General features: G+C 34.9%; 2 protein-coding genes across 8 annotated transcripts; one reads left to right on the top strand and one right to left on the bottom strand.

Moving 5' to 3' along the window:
* Positions 1 to 32: 32 nt before the first annotated feature.
* On the top strand, positions 33 to 14,561 carry LOC136814361 (uncharacterized). 7 transcript variants are annotated; one of them, XM_067070886.1, is made up of 7 exons: positions 33 to 361; positions 590 to 664; positions 11,222 to 11,814; positions 12,346 to 12,449; positions 12,891 to 13,030; positions 13,307 to 13,505; positions 13,684 to 14,561. In XM_067070886.1, the coding sequence occupies exons 3-7, from the start codon at positions 11,234 to 11,236 to the stop codon at positions 14,172 to 14,174; spliced, it is 1,515 nt and encodes a 504-aa protein (XP_066926987.1). In that variant the 5' UTR covers positions 33 to 361; positions 590 to 664; positions 11,222 to 11,233; the 3' UTR covers positions 14,175 to 14,561. The 7 variants fall into 7 exon arrangements, with proteins under 7 accessions (XP_066926987.1, XP_066926992.1, XP_066926993.1 ...); XM_067070891.1 differs by lacking the exons at positions 33 to 361; positions 590 to 664 and adding an exon at positions 2,340 to 2,385; XM_067070892.1 differs by lacking the exons at positions 33 to 361; positions 590 to 664 and adding an exon at positions 4,520 to 4,542.
* Positions 14,562 to 14,668: 107 nt separating this feature from the next.
* Positions 14,669 to 16,614, bottom strand: LOC136814434 (uncharacterized protein SPEM3-like). Its single transcript, XM_067070981.1, has 4 exons — positions 16,563 to 16,614; positions 16,094 to 16,254; positions 15,016 to 15,787; positions 14,669 to 14,860 (listed from the first exon to the last, which is right to left on the bottom strand). The coding sequence occupies exons 1-3, from the start codon at positions 16,612 to 16,614 to the stop codon at positions 15,065 to 15,067; spliced, it is 936 nt and encodes a 311-aa protein (XP_066927082.1). The 3' UTR covers positions 14,669 to 14,860; positions 15,016 to 15,064.
* Positions 16,615 to 17,018: the final 404 nt, after the last annotated feature.

Here is a 17,018-nt window from a genome sequence, read left to right as displayed (position 1 = left end):
GTGTTCGTAAAACCTTGAAATCAAATCAAAGTAAATGATAATGCTATTAGTTAATTTCTTCAAAGCGAGGCCGAACCACAAAGTTTTCGCAAACTTTTAACTTATTTCTTAATTCAATGTCACCATAGACCGGCCTTTTCGTTGCATATTTTCTACATTGAGAAATAAATCAATTACTTTTTATACTTTGTATTGACTAGTAAAAATTACATTTGAAAAAGTAAATTTGTCAATTTTTGAGAAAAATAGAAGAGCAAATTTGTTAATCAAGTTCACACAAGAGTATTTTATTGAGGGGAAAGCTTACTCTATTTAGATCTTCCATTCCTATATTTTGAATTTTGTCCTGTACATGTTTTTCGTAAGTAAATTTTCATTTTTCTTTTTATGGAAGAAACAATAAACTGTACTCGTTCTTCATAGAGTTTCAGGAGAATTTCTTATAGTCTTAAGTCGAGTTTTGTAAAAACACAGTACTGTCTGGGAGGTTATGTTTGTCCAAATAGAACACACCTTTATTGTAAATAGCCCAGTTTCCCAGTTCATACTTCACCTTGAATTTATATATTTTTTATTTTCTTTCTTCAAGGAGATTTTGTTTCGAGTTGGAGAAATTGTTAGCAAGATGACGAAGGATAAATGCTCAATAAAACCTCATTCTAAGGTAATTTAGGTTTGTCTCTCTTCAATACAATATTGTCTCTTTTTCTTTGGAGATGGGGATGGGGTTCTTCGCAGCTATCCATTGATCATTAAATTAACCTGAATCTTTGGATTTTGTTTGACAAGACAGTTATTTCGATTTTTCTAATCGCCATTCATGGGAGAAGTCCCTGATCAGTTTGTCATGCTCATCGTTGTTCTAAAAAATAAATTTCGCGTTACCGATACCAAAAGTTTTCGATACGTGCACGTGGAACTTTTAGTTTGGGTTTTGTACTCTTTGTGTTCTTACCAGCTATCTCGATGCTTTTTTGTGCAATATATGAATTCAAAGGTTTTTTAATACTTGCACCTTTACCTTTAGATAAAACTTCTTTTGTCTTTATTTTGCTGAATATTGTCAGCAGTCTACTTTCAAACTGTCGACATTAGGATAAGGCTAAGCTCCTAATCTTTATCTTTATTTTGCTAGAATTTAAGCAGATGTTATTTTTACCCATAGTAGAGATTGCCTGTAATCTGATCTTTATCTTTCTTCATGGCGGTACCGTAAAGACGTTATCCGATTTTGGGCTTAGAATGTCACAAGATTTGTGGGCATTGACCCAAAATGGTTTTCACTCACTCATTCCCTACGGAGACTTCTTTTCGCCAGTGCTCAAAAGGATCGAGATCAAAGGATTATTTTTAGCTTGAGATACTGGCCCCGCTGTGCCTGTATGTTAAGCTGTCTGCCGATTCAATACTATAACCTTTATACGGTTGATATCAACTACAAAATATAATATTAGGTACTTTTTCTTGTTCTTGTATGTACTGAGAAACGTGCGAAATTTAAAAAAGTCACCCTCAGGGTATGACATAGAAATACCTTCTTGTCAAAATTGCGAAAAGAATTCAGTCATGGTCAGCTTTTCGACCAAAGCTTATTACATAAACAAACACCTCAATTAATTTGACTTACAGTAAAGCATGAGGAAGGAATGCAATCCGATTAATTCCCCTTAAACAAACAACTAGTAAAGATCAAGCTATTCGCATCGAGAATTAATCGAATTAAAATTCAATGAGTGTAGACATCTTATAGTAGTGAGCTTTTGAATATCAATACTGTAATATGAAAGTTTTTGCTATTTTCAGTTGATCGTTTTGCCAGAGCTAACTCTTTCTTTTACATTTATTCCCTGGAAATTATGCACGTTTTTTTCTGGGTCAAAGGATATATTGGTACATATGCTTGAAAAAATGTGTCATGAGCCGCCTCCCTACTTTCAAAATCTGTGGAACTGAAATAGATAATAGATTGATTAATCTGAGACAGTCCTCATGCTGTGAGCCTGTCCCAAAGTGCTAATCACTTGTACAATATAGATCTAAGAGAAAGGTGGCCCTTTGCAATGATCTTGTTAACTGTGTCCGCGTCCTTGTTGACTTGACATGCAAGACCTCTGTCTTTGATTCGATGACTCGTTATTCATATTAAGAACATGATGTTAATTAGCGCTTAATCGTTTAGAGAGAGGGCTTTAATTTTTTCTGACAATTTATTCAGATCTACTGTTTTCAGTTTTCCATCAAAAACAAAAGCTTCCGTTTTTTTGTGTAATGTACAGTTATAAAGTGTCACCATCGTCAACAAGAAATTTTTGTTCCACGGACCGCCTGATAAACTGAACTTGGTTGCGCGACTACAATTTGGGCTGAGGTCAAATTAGTATAAAGGTAAGACATCTGCAAAAATAGTATTTCACTACCTAAACACACAGTAGTTTTTATTTTACGGATTGAAATAATTTTAAAGTTTGTAGTTTAAGACTGATACTGCTTGAGACTAATACCTCCATTTATCACTAACTCTTTAGACCAAGGGAAAAGGGCGGACCGAAATAATCAAATATGAAAAGGGGTGGTCCTTTCAAAAAGCTTGTTTATAATGTACTTTAATTAAAGTAATACCTTTTATTTCCTCCTATAAGACTACATCATAAAAATTTCTACAATCCATGACATTTTGTTCTTACGTCATATCACTAAAAAGTTTCATTCCAGGTGGACAAGGTGCCTTTTCTTAGGTGGAAACATATCTCTGCCTCATAATTTTTCAGATTTTCGTATCTGATTTATTGACAAATTCACAAAAATTTGAAGAATTTTCGTTTATTCAGAAAATTATATCATCGGGTTTTAAATGTGCGGTAGTACGTAATTGATTTGGCTGTTGTGCCAAAATGCGATCCTCGATCACAAAAATAATAGATCAAAGTTTTATCTTCCTCAAAAGGTTACCCCTGCTTTTTAAGTTGATTTTTTTAAGGAGACAACTAGTACGATAGTTATTAAAAGGAAAATCAAGTTCTGTTCCAAAATATTCTTCTCCTCTTTGAGAAATTCAATTATCCCCTCCTTCAAGTATAAAAAACTGTGAATCTAGTCGCATAGAAGAACTAAACACTTGTTATTTTTCACAAGTTTCATTTTCAGCCTCGTTTCATTCTGGTTGGGAAAATGTATTTTTCTTGTTCGACTTAAGTGGGATAAACCTAAACTTTCTCTCAACAAAACTGATGGAAACAAATTAATTTAAAAAATTTCTTTGGAGATAAAGAAAGTGTTAAAGTCTATTAAAACGTCTCCTTTTTCTCCTTGAACTCGTTTCAAAATCCTTCTCCAATCTCCAACATTTTTCAAGAGAAAGATGAAGTCAATCCCCGTGATTTTTTTTATGATCTTTTGTGTATGTGAAAAATCGAAATTACAAGTTGACTCTGGCTAAATTGAACTCGCATGGGGAATTCTATTTGTTCGAATTACGGAGAGATTCGAATTATGGAAAATATATTGAGAAGATTTCTCCTTTATGTGGACTGGGAATAATAGCTCGAATTATAGAAAGATTCGAATAATGAAAGTTCGAATTAGGGAGAGTCTACTGTAGTCTTATTCCAATGTTTCACGCATAAATTACGAGAGTCTAATTTCATAAAGTCCTTAGTTTGGTTTATTTAGAGAAGCTCCATTCTTTTAGATGCTGGTTGGGCCCTGAAGGATACCGATTTTGTGACCTAGTTTTCTTAGTAAAAGCGTTAAGCTATGACAAAGGAACTTTTAGAACGGCGCGAAATTTATAAAAGCTGTGATTTTCATCTACGAGTGTACACAATCTGTTAACGTACGCTTTACTCTCTTATTTAGTACATATATTTTGAGGGGCGGTTTTCAAGTTATTGGCGAAAATTGCACGTAGTCTACAAAATTTGTGAATAGATCCATCAATGGCGGTATCAACAAATGAACTCAAATCTATTTGAAAATCTTTTTTTGGCTAAATAAATAGCAAGATTTAACATGATTCACTTTTTATAAGAAAATGAAATCAATTTTTCACCATTTCTTTTGGCTAATTAATTTATTGATAAGTTAGAGGTTAGCTGAAAAAGTTGTATTTGCAGTCCTTCAGTCCTTTTTGTTTGGTGTGTTTTGTATATCCTTACGACCTTAAAAGGGACAGAGTCCTGCTAGCTAAAACCATTCAATTTTGACTAAAATTGTTCTTTTATGCTTGTAAAAAATTAGTTAGAATTCAAGTAGTAACAAGTCACGGAGCTTCAAATATCTTCTTCTAAGGTTAAATAATGGGAAATTTCAATTTTTCGTTTCGCCCTTTTTTGAAGTAAGATAGCACCCGAAACATGCCTTAAAGTTGCCATAGATACAGGTGTTTCTTCTGATTTAACATTTCAGCGAAATTGCTTGCAAACTTATGTTGCCGACTTTTCCCTCGACCTTCTCATATGGAGTCAAAATCATCTTCCCTTTTCTACTGTATATCACTTTGCAAGGTTCGAATATCAGAAAGGTCAAATTGCTTTTTCTACCAAGGTAAAGACTTTTTTTTAAGTTTATACCTGGACTTTCTGATTGATTGTGTTTATTTGAGGCTCATTTTCGACTAATCATGAAAAAGTTTCCCTGCTACTGCTACTAGATATAAATTTCTTTGAATTTTTTGGCGAGTCTAAATTTTATTTGTATGTATTTCATAATTATTCACAGCTTAGCATAACTTAAAACTATATAGCTTTGAACATGTGCAAGAGCTTCAAAACATTTTTCCTCTTATCAATTTGATTATAATTGTGGTGAGAATCTATCGAACATTTCGATCTTGCAAAACTTTCAGGCACCATGAAATGACTTACTGAATCGTCTGTTAATGATCTATGAGGAGTATCTTGATTTAAATTCATTTGTCTCAAAAATACTTTTAATAGTATTTCGAATTCTAACGGTATAGGGTTTCAGTTGATGTTTGTTTTTATATCGTTGATGAGCCTACGTTTGTATGTTTTATTTGCCATTGGACCAAATATTTGACAAGTTGAACGAGTTCAGAGTATCCATGCCAAATGAGGTCACATTGAAGTGCTAAAGAATGTCTCTGTAATCCAAACAGACGTCTGGAACGCTTTATCGCCGAAAACCTCCTTGGAGAAGTGCTTACAACGTCCTTAAGGGTTAGGCCTGTAGGGACTATTGCACTTCATTTTTTTGGTGTTTTGGTGTTTCAGAAGAGCCTTTAGCATTAATTAGATACTTTATTGTTTAAAGCCCAAGTGCCACATTTAGTGTCATGGTGTAGATATTGGTTATGGAGGAGTTACTTAAGGTTATTGCAAATCACAATTTCGTTTTTTGAAAAGTGTCAGCGTGACAAGGTTTTGTATTAACCTTCGTTCGTTTCTAATCTTTCATAAGGTAGAAGTATGCAAATGGTCTCCTGATATCTTAGGTGTCCTTTTTATGTTGAGATTCTTGCGCGGTGAAGTTTTATTAATAGCTACTGGGTGATTCTCGAAGTACCATTCTAGTACAGTGAAACAAGTAAAAATGTTTTTCAAAGAACTGTACGGCTTCTGTTAAACTTTTGAATGTTAAATGCAAAGATAAACCATTTTAATGAAGTTTTTAATCTTCATATTAAAGAAAGAGGAACCCTTCTATGTCAAGTGATGTTTTTAAGATAATGACAAAGTTTTGAAGATAAGTAATGCCCTTGTCAAATCAAAATGTCACCGTATCACCAAAGGGGCGCTTTTTTGTCATGAAAAACCTTCAGAGATTTGTGAGCTTAACTTTTTTTATATATTAACAATTCACAAAAGTACGTGCCTGTTTTTCCATCTCTCACTCAAGCACTGCTATAGTCTTCCCTGAATTGTAGTAACGTTGTTAATTGGGGATACGCGAGGTATACACCAACTTACATGGCTTTGGAAATGTGGTTTAATTTGAATTTTGTTCTTGGTTGATTTTAGTTGGGTTTTGTCACCAAGAAATTTTTATGGGTGTGATAATGATAATCGTTTTAGCAGCTTTTTTTTCTGGTCAACCTTTTAATTGACAAGTATTTGCTTCCATCTGCCAAAAACTAGAAATTTCCTTGTCTTAATCTTTTAATAGTTGTGGTAATCGGGAAAGATAATCTTTTAATTTGATTAAAATTTTGCTGCGTATAAAAATTTTGATGGATGGATATTAGAATTAATTTTCGTCGCTTAAGCACCTGCAATTAGGCCTTAGTGCACATATAATTGAACCAAAGAAATAATTACATACGTTTTTGCAATGATGGGTTCGCGATACTGGCCACATTTCGTCGCTACTAGAGTGAAGTAAGTCGTGTTTTTGTTTATATAGGAGACTCTCTTTCTATAATTCGATTCCAACTATAGGTTGTTCAAATATCGAAAGTTGTCGTTGTTGTATTCTTGGTTCTGTCCGCGTGATTGGTGATTTGATTGTGCCCGAGAGTAACTTTCAGCAGCGAATACAAGTTTCTCTAGTTTCACTATCGAAGCTTAGGTCACTCACAATTTATTACTTTCAGTGGTATTAAAAGGTTTGTTTGGCGCGTCTGGGTGTCCAAGGTTCGTTTGTTTGTGGTATCTGCTTTTTTCGGACACCCCCACTGCATAATAATTTTCAACGAAAGTGTGGTCAACCATTATTTTACTAAATAATTTTCTTTTGCCAATACTGATATTTGAATGCGGTCACAGAAGGGTTGGATAGATCGTCACTTTCAATATCCAACTACACGCACTAAACACTAATTATTTTTGCACAATTTCATTTTTAAATTCCGGGATCGTTCTTATAAAGTTTTTACAACAAGCTTTTTGCACAATGGGTGCTTGAAATTCCCGAATAACGAGAGGGTTGGCCTGTTGCCAAGTTTTTAAGTGTGCTTTGTGATGCAATATTTCATTAAGTACACATTTGCAAAAGTATAACTTCGCCCTGCCCGCGTCCTACATTCTACTGTAAACCTTATGAAACTTTTGAAATGCCAACACAAGCTTTGAACACAGGCTAAATTAGGGTTTAAGGCAAGTCTAACATACATCGCAGTTTTCAACGCTACTAACATAACACTTGATTGGCGTTGTGCTAACTGGAAATTCCCATTTTGACGATCCAATCATCACTCTCAGACTTTTGATCTTACATTCTCTCAGTTTCTTTCAAAGGGTCGATATTCTTATGCGAATAAACAAAACTCAAAGAGATGTGGAAGCCTGTTGCCATAGGTTAGGATTTGGAAAGGGTAGTCCTACAACTAACATTCAAAGAGTTTGTTTTAATTTTAGTCTATTACACCATTATAGACTCCATGTATATCGTTTCTCAGTCTCCTCCTATCCGTGTATATCTTTTGATGATTTGCTTTAGATTCAAGTGTTTGTGAGTCTTCCCCTTTGATTTTTTTATGCTCGTCAATGACTTTACTTTAATTTTTTTTTGTCTGGAAGGTTTGCCTTCTTGTTGCCAAAGTGTTGTGTGTATATTCAAAAGTTGTTTTTAAATCTAAGATTTCGTGACTTTGTGTTTTTTCACACTCAACAAAAAGTTAGAAATTTTCACTGCAGTGACTGGATTTTGAATGATTTTGAATGGATGATGACTGAGTTTAGGCCTATTGAAGGACACAAGAGCGAAAGAATATATATTTCAAATGGAGAGGCGTAAATATTGTTTGATTCCCATTTTTTTGAAAACCTTTGTGGATTTTCATCCTATGATAAGGGGAAGTAAAAATTGAGCTCCTCTTAAAAGTCTTCTTTAATCGAATTTTAGTGGCTTATCTTTAGCAGAAGGCTCACTCTTTTAACCCACCGTTTTTTCGTCCTGATAAATTTCAGACTTTTCGTATCATCACATTACATTGTCTCTACATGTCGAAAGCTGTGGTAAATTGTGGTGAAAATAATGCACAGGGTAGACAAGTTATTTCAAATCTTGTAATTTAATGTAATGCAAATTCTATTGACTGTTTCTTAGAAGAGATTATCTGGCTTTTTTTCTCAGTCTGAAGACCCTAGTTTTGAACACAGGCTAATTTAAGGGTCAAAGCTAAAAAATTACTTAAAGCTTGTAACATATGCTGGTTTAAGTCTACCTTTAAGACTTAAAACAATGAAAACGTTTCAGAAAGTGAATTTTCGCTTATGAATAGGATTGGACCATTGAGAAATAGCTTCATGACAGTTTCATTTTAAAACATGGAGTTATTGTTTGTAAACATGGGAGAAAATATATTAATAATTTTTACATCTCTAAATTTAGTGACTTGTTTAAATTTAAAGGGATAGTCTGCAGGAAAAGGTTTTTAATTTATTCAATATCAGTCTAAAAATATTCTTTGACACGAAAGTTGATATTTCCGTCCGGTTTTTGGGATATTTCCTTCGTTGGATTCAAAAGGTAGCATGACACTGCTGGACCCACCTTTGATCAAATAGTGTGATTTTCTGGGAACATTTCTTTCGTCCAGTTTGAAACCTTCACTAGATATGTAAGTCATTTTCCTGTTTTATCTTTAATGGAGTGAAAGTCAACCCATGGCTAATTTGTTTCACATTTTAGGTTATAGGGTAATCTTAATGAGTGTTAGTTCCTCAAGTTCGTAACCTAAATCCTATTTTCGGCCTGCCTTTCATTCGGAGATCTTTTTCCTCAATTTTCGCTAATTGCTCATATTGGCCATTGGAAGTCCAATGAATTTATTCAAATTGCCATAGCAACCCAGAAATTGAACCAATATCATTTAGCGAAACCATGAGTAAGAATTACCCCCGTCTCAATGGTAGTAATCATTATAAAACAGGGGGGTTATTGAATGGCTTTGTTTTGATTAATGCGTGATAGAAATACTTTAATTCTACTTATCTAAGATGAGCTTGTTTAGAAGATCGGAAAATGTTTGTCTATTTCTTTTGGTTTAATACTTAAGGATGATTTGAAGTCATAACAAGTGATCATTAAAACTTGATTGCTTCTACACTAATGACGTTTAATAACTCTTTTAATATGGCGTTGACGACATTCAGGAATATGTTCAAGAAAATATTGGTATGTCGATTTTAGTTTTAACTTTTAAGTTTTACTTTCTTTCCAATTAGACTTGAGTTTGAATAACTGAGAAAATGCAGTTGTGCGTACTTCGAATCTTTCATTTGTGGTAATTATGATCGCTGAGCGTTTCAAATTATCTTACCTTAGTATATAACTCCTTTCAGACATACTTAAAAAAATTTACTTCTTTACGCACGTACGAAAATTGACACAGGGAATGGCGAAATTTTATGGCTCAATAATAATTTTGTAGACTACCAGAACGATTTGACGACTGTTAGAAACGGGGGAAACGAGATTTTAGAAAGTGGAAGCTATTGACTCGAGCATGTGTGTCATCAGATATTATCAATATAAGTGATATTGTGACTCCTACTTCGTGCTTCACAGGATAGGTCGTATAATCCCTACCGGTGTTATCGAGATTTTTCTCTTCGTCGTTAGGTATTCGAAGAATGCAAATTGGCTCGTGAAGCAACTCTATACGACCTTTGAAATACAGTAGTCGGGGCCTGGATACTAGAACAATTTAACAACGAACTATTTTATAAAACTATATCAAATATGAAAATTGAAATAAAAAGTAAAAGTGAATTTTTAATAGTTTAATCTTCAAACTGAGATATATAACCGCGCGTTTATTTTCATATTATGTCACATTTTTCTGTGATCGTTTTTAAACAATTTTTTTCTTGTCTTATCTTATCAAAGAATTTTTCCTGAGAGAAGGGCGATTAAAGGGACCGTATCACTGTGTGAACGGGATGCTGACATAATCAACACTATCTGATCGCTTCTTGTGTAATTAAAGATAAACTCTTGAAGGATCGGTCGATTGCTTGATCACATAATTAATTTATATAGACTTAATTGTTCCATTCGGTCTGCAATTTTCAAAGTACTTTTTCTAGGTTGAATTATTTTCCTGCCATTTCGTGTCTGACTTGACATTTTCGTATGGATTTCATTGAAGACCGGTCAGGGTAATAACGAGTCTTAAGTGACGAAGGACGGCTGGAACGCGCCGCAGATGGTTAGTATTTTTCTCTGTCTTAGATCCTGACTGACTGGAGAGTACGGGAAATCAATGTTCGATTATATGTTTTGAAACTGCGGCTTGTTTCAGATGTCCTCTGTTTATCGTTAAAAAACGAAGATACGCAAGAGAGTGAAAATTTACGGAATCGAATATAGTAGAGAATGGTATAGATTTGCTTCTACTGAGTGAAAAAGAGTTTAGATTTATCTTTGAAAATGAATGAGGTTTGGGTCTGATCTTCTTCGTACGGAACGGCCGTGTTTCTAGCTGAATCCACTGATGAACTTTGCGGGATCTCTTTTTTTGGAGAAATATGCGTTGGAAAGTTACTGGTTTTATTCCTGGTTTAATAAAACAAACATCTTTATTATATTGCAAAGAGATAATAGCTGGCTCTTTTTGCAAAAACCGTCCATAATGACTGCCAATTGACATGTTGTCTCTAATGAATAATTACATAGTGCCTTTGAGAAGAGAAAGAAACCTAAGGAAAATATTTCTTAAAATGTGTGGGAAGTATTTGGCTTGCTTTCTAGGGCTAATATCGTCCCTTAAAACCTCTCTTTCTCGTCTATACGTCAGTTGAATACTGCTTTGGTTCTTCACGTACGGATCATTAAAGGTTCGTAGAGGCTCTGTATTTGTGCCAAAGTTGCCAAATGCATTAGAATCTTTGATATTCTTGCCTTGGAGCGTAAGTGAAAATCATCGTCGCGTTTTGCAATATACTTTTGTGTTCATAAAATTCAGTTAATTAATTTTATGCAATACGTGATTTGATATGCGGTGTCCAGTACGATATCTTGTGATACCTTGTTATCAGCTCAAATGAAGTCTTGAAGTGATATGTTAATTTCATCAACAGTTTTTCTCACCGTCGCGCTAATAAACTCAGCAAAAGGCACATATTCTACGTGTCTATCGCACATTGCTTTTTTTATCATACCTAAAATTTCGAGAGGATTTTTTTTGGATCTGGATTTGTTTGTTTGTTTTTTATAAAAAAACATTTTCGATTCCACTATGAGAGCTAACAAATATACGTTTTGCAATACGTGTTACCGTACCATACACAATTTAACCAATTCATTTTTGTTTTTTCAGGTCTATTAAGTTATGGAATTAGAAGAACTGATGACGAACCGCGCTTTATTAGAGAAGATGTCTGAAAATGACATCCATACACCGTACAGAAAACATCCATCTAAGCACGTAATTATACAAGAGAATCACTCCAAACCGAAAGAAAAACCGAAAGAAATTAGAATCGAATATAAGAACTCGCATAATAATATTTCATTTACAACCGCTACTGACAGATCGATCACGCCTCCGCCACCGCCCCTCGTTTTGGAAGGCTATGGGTGTAAATGTCCAAATAAACTGAAAAAAGTGATGAAAATTTTATGGGTAGTGTTGATATTTTTATATATCTTTGGTATGCCAATCGTTCTTGTTCACATGCATACTAAACTTACAGAGACTGAAGATAGACTTTTATCTCTCGAAACTCGATTCAACCAATACATCGGGTTGAAGGTTGACAGTGACGGTAGTGTGAATATCAAAGCGTCCAAACATTACGGAGGTAACAGAGTAGAGACACATAAGACTAATGAGTATACCGAAGAGAATTTTAAGACTTTGCAAGATCAAATCGACACGGTGGATCGGTTGGTGCATGAACACAAAAACAGGTAGGATCGCAGACATCGATAGTATTCTGAAACGAGGGCGACTCTAAACAATCTCTCTCTTATAGACAATACAAGGATATTCGCAATCTTGCAAACATTTAGTTTCATACGTAGGAGTCCTTTACTCACAATTCCCGATTTAAAAAAAAGAGGGTTTCTCAGGTTCAGGAATTTCGAGTATGAGTGGACCGGGTTGTAAACTCGTAAGGTTATTAAGCTAAGTTACTCTCACCGATTACTCACAAATATTCCATATTTACAAGCATCGGAGACTTACCTAAAAGCCTTATACGTTTTTGAAATAACTTTTCAGAAAAAAATTTTCATGGCCTAACTTTTTAAGTTTTAAGCTTAAAAATGTTCTGGGACTGCTCATATTTTCACCATTTTGTGTGTGTTTTTGTGCAATTTCTTAAAAAAATTGTGTGTTTTAAAGGCTGCAAAGCCTCTAAAATTTTCTTATTCAAGTTATTGCAATTAAGGTGTTGTGGCCCCCAGTTCTATTCAGAGATCAAACCTTTCTTGTTGTAGGATATCTTTCATTGAGACCTTTCAAGTGTGGTTGAATGGAACACAAAATGGTACCGGAGATTCGAAAGACAACAAAAATTGTTTCTGTTATTCCAATCTTGCAAGTAAGTTCAATTTTATATCGTTGCATTGGATTCCTTTTCGATTGAGCCTTTCTGACTAATTGTAATAGCCTGGGAATAGACTCTCCTAAATTCAAAACGTTGTTTGGCCTTTTATATCTGAACTTTCCCTAACGTAAATTTTTAGACCTTATTTTCCACTTTGAAAACAACTTGCGGCATCTACATATTGTAGAGTATGACAGATCAGGTTCATATATTATAAAATAACAAGCAGTCTAATTTCATTACTTTCGAACCGCAATTTTATGGTTGACCATTTTGCGTCTTTATGTCTTGATTGTTTGACGCGTTACTATAGCAATTTGTAACCTTTGTAAAATTGAAAACTTTAATTTATAGAGGAGCACGCCATTTTTACAAAACATGGTACCCTCGGACCTATACAAAGTTAAAACCAGAATTCTATTTTCTTCTTTTCAGGCCAAGCAAAGAAGTTAGTTTCACCAAGTCCTTCATCAGACAAATGCCAATGTAAAAACGTAGCCATTGGCCTTCCAGGGCCACCAGGACCCCGAGGACCGCGTGGACCTCCAGGCAAAGATGCTGTAATAGATAATAAGGTATAAACCCTTATCTAAATTCTTACATTAGGTAGATCCATAAATGATGATTCAAGTAAGTGATAAAAGGTAAAACTCAAATCAACCCTATCGGTAGGAGATTTGGTCTACCACTGAGTAAGAAAATCAACATTTTCAAAAATGATGTTAATCTTTCTCGGTAAACTTCGGTAATCTAGTCTCCTTACATTTTAAGGATTACTTGGTGTAATATACCTTAAACTTTTCATGGTTAACTTTTCTTATGTTAATGAAATTTCCCTCCCTTTTATTCAGTTATTAGATCAATACCGGGGATTGCCAGGTCAGCAAGGCACCAAAGGTTCTGCAGGAGAACAAGGAGGTGTTGGGACGTCTGGTGAAGATGGCGGTGGCTCGTGTAAGAATTGTATTCAGAAGACCAGCACCACTTATACTCATTGGGGAAAGAAATCATGCGAAAGCACAAATTTAAATGCAACTACTGTTTACCAAGGTAATATATTTCAGGATCTATTAATACTAGAATATTATTTTGAATATTTTTAGTTTTCTACTGTCTTTCCAGATATTGGCACAAAATCAGTTACACAAGTCTCGAAGTGCATTCTCAAATTTTAATCATTTCCCATAACTCTGAACAAAATCAAGCAAGAAATTTCCCTTCATTTTAGGTTACGTTGCTGGTTCGTTCCACACTCAAGACGGAGGCGGATCAAACTATCTATGTCTTCCTGAAAAGCCGAAATACGGGAAATACGATCAAGCCTTTAACCGAGGAAGCCGTGCTTTCATCTACGGTGTTGAGTTTGAATTAGGTGATTCGAATGTATTTGATGATTCGGATAAGCCTGGTCATTTTAATGCTTTCTGCTCAGTATGTAAAGTTGAAGAGAAAAGTAGTACCATAATGGTACCTGCCACTACGAGCTGCCCTGATGGATGGAACCGAGAGTATCAAGGATACCTTATGGCACAAAAGCGATATCTCAAAAGGACTGAATATATATGCGTTGATCGCAAACCAGATTTGAGCTCCAAGACAGCTAAATGGGACAAAGGAGGCTTTTTACATTTCGTTGAAACGAGATGTGGCGCGTTGCCATGCCGATCAAATCAGTATGTTGAATATCGTGAACTACCCTGCGCTGTCTGTTCAAGTTAGTAAGGAAGTATAGGTTTTGATGGAGAACTCTAGACAACAGATTAGTCCACTTCAATACTTTTAGCTGTTTGTATGAATGGTAAATTATGACCATTACAACACTTCATCTTCATGATATCGATGTCTAATCCAGTTCTGGTCACGCTCGATCATGACGTGAAATGATCTACAGAGTCTGTAATTTCAAAATTCTTATAGTTTTAGAGGTTTATTTGGCACAGCCAAGTAATAGCAGGTGCTGATATTCGAAAATATTGACGAATGTATATAAAAATTGTGATTAATAATTTCTTGGTTTGTAAATAGTGTATAATTAATTGGAACTTTTATTTATCATAAGATATTTTAACCTCCTTTGAAAAATTAAAGAAAGAGAATTAAATTTTAACAATAATTTATTTCTAGATGACGGCGTCTTTTTTCAATATTAAAGAACATTGAATTTGGTTTGGAGATTAGAGGAAAGGAATGACAAGCAATGATGAATCAAAATATTTTCAAAGGATGCCATTTTTCGTTTCAAACATTACTAGAAAAATAATTAAATAGAAAAAAAAACGTTGCTAAAGCTGAAATTAATCTTGGTCAACTTCCAAAAATTGATTTGATGAAAAACGGTACAAATTAGTTGTTTGAAGTGTCTTTACTTTCGTTTCTTGTCGTCGATGTAGAAGATGAATTTTCCCCTAAAAAAGAAAAATTTTAATGATCTTTTAGCTTCAAAGGTTTATCAAATTACATGGTATATTTTCAAATGCAACCCATTTTGGGATAAAAATATCTTAAATCACTATTGAGGACATAAATTTGGGAATATTGGATTATTTTTCAAATTTCTTACTTCAATGTACGTGGGCGGTGTGTGGTCCACCATCCGGGACGCCTGGTGGTCAAAGGTTTTCCTGTTGTCCAAGATCTTCCGGTAGTCCAAGGTCTTCCAGTAGTCCAAGATCTTCCGGTAGTCCAAGGTCTTCCAGTAGTCCAAGGTTTTCCGGTGGTCCAAGATCTTCCGGTAGTCCAAGGTCTTCCGGTAGTCCAAGATCTTCTGGTAGTCCAAGGTCTTCCGGTAGTCCAAGATCTTCCGGTAGTCCAAGGTCTTCCGGTAGTCCAAGGTCTTCCGGTAGTCCAAGATCTTCTAGTAGTCCAAGGTCTTCCGGTAGTCCAAGATCTTCTGGTAGTCCAAGGTCTTCCGGTAGTCCAAGATCTTCTGGTAGTCCAAGGTCTTCCGGTAGTCCAAGATCTTCCGGTAGTCCAAGGTCTTCCAGTAGTCCAAGGTTTTCCGGTAGTCCAAGGTCTTCCGGTAGTCCAAGGTCTTCCAGTAGTCCAAGGTCTACCGGTGGTCCAAGATCTTCCGGTAGTCCAAGGTCTTCCGGTAGTCCAAGATCTTCCGGTAGTCCAAGGTCTTCCAGTAGTCCAAGGTTTACCAGTGGTCCAAGATCTTCCGGTAGTCCAAGGTCTTCCGGTAGTCCAAGATCTTCCGGTAGTCCAATATCTTCCGGTAGTCCAAGGTTTTCTGGTGGTCCAAGATCTTCCGGTAGTCCAAGATCTTCCGGTAGTCCAAGATCTTCCGGTAGTCCAAGGTTTTTTGGTGCTGTCTGACGCAATTTCTTTTTCTAAAAGCGAAAAATCAATCAAAAATACTACTTAAAAGAGTCAGCAAACTGCAAAATGGTACCCCTTAGCAATTCGTGATTCACAATAAATTTACAGTTTAATTTGATAGAGGTCTGGTGACTAAAAGATTGGGGCTGCACTATTAGTAAGTTCTAAAAGTACAAGTTTAAGCTTAAGTATAAGTTTTCAAATATTTATCTCCTTAGTGTGTAGCTGATGATTGTTAGCATGAAACTTGAATTTTTACATTTTTACAAAAAGTTTTGACTTTTACCGGTGCATGTTTATATGAGAATGTTAAAAACTTTTGAAGCGATTTTTGAAGTCCAATACTTTGTATACAAAATATATTTACTTATTCCTTTCAAAGTTTTGATTTCGTTCTTGATCAAGGTATCAGCTTCTTTGATATCGTCTAATAGTTTATCGACTCGCTTCTCATCGTTATTTCCTTGATTTGGTTTCACTGAAAATGAGAGACACAGAAAATGAACAACTTAGCATATGAATATTGACTGGGTATAGTCCTTTTCCACAAGGGAAAACACTACACGATATAATATGGGTGATGTTAAAAGTTCCTTTCCAGTGTAGATGAGAAGTAGTTTCCTAGTGAGTTAAATTTCCAGTTAAACTTATCACGGTAGACCCTGGGTTCATCCATTTCTCTAGTAAACAGGGCCACAATAGGGTCTGCGATACAGGGGTGTAAGGTCCAAGTCAGTTAAGAGTTATATAAAGATTGGCGCAAAAAAAGCATGAAAAATTTCTTACCTACAGTCGAAACAATCACTGCCAGAAGGCAGCAAAATTTGAACGCCTTCATCCTGTTTAGGCGTTGACTCGATACTAATTTCGGAACTCAATCCAAACGCTAGTTATATATTCTTGGTCGATAATTTTTATGAAAATTTTTAATTAAAGTTTGACTCATCGCCTCCTTTAATCCATGCGGTTACACTGTGTCTCAAAAAGTATCTCTCAAAAAAATCTTTTCGTGTAAGGTTGCTAAACTATGCTGAATGTAGAATTATATATTAAAAATTGCGTGGGAGAGATGAAAAATGATAAAAGAAATCGATATTAAAATTTTATCGTAATATAATCATTTAATGAAATTATTTTCTTTCAAGATTAAAATTTACAAAAGATACCGCAATAAAATGAAATTTCATCGCAATCACACAGGGTATGACAAATTAATGATCACTGATATTTAGCATCCATCAT

The sequence above is a fragment of the Clytia hemisphaerica genome, unplaced genomic scaffold (genome assembly GCF_902728285.1).
Source record: "Clytia hemisphaerica strain Z4C2 unplaced genomic scaffold, Clytia hemisphaerica genome assembly, whole genome shotgun sequence".
NCBI lineage: Eukaryota > Metazoa > Cnidaria > Hydrozoa > Leptothecata > Clytiidae > Clytia > Clytia hemisphaerica.
The sequence above is the reverse complement of the archived record's forward strand: the minus strand, read 5'-3'. Positions and strand labels throughout refer to the sequence as shown.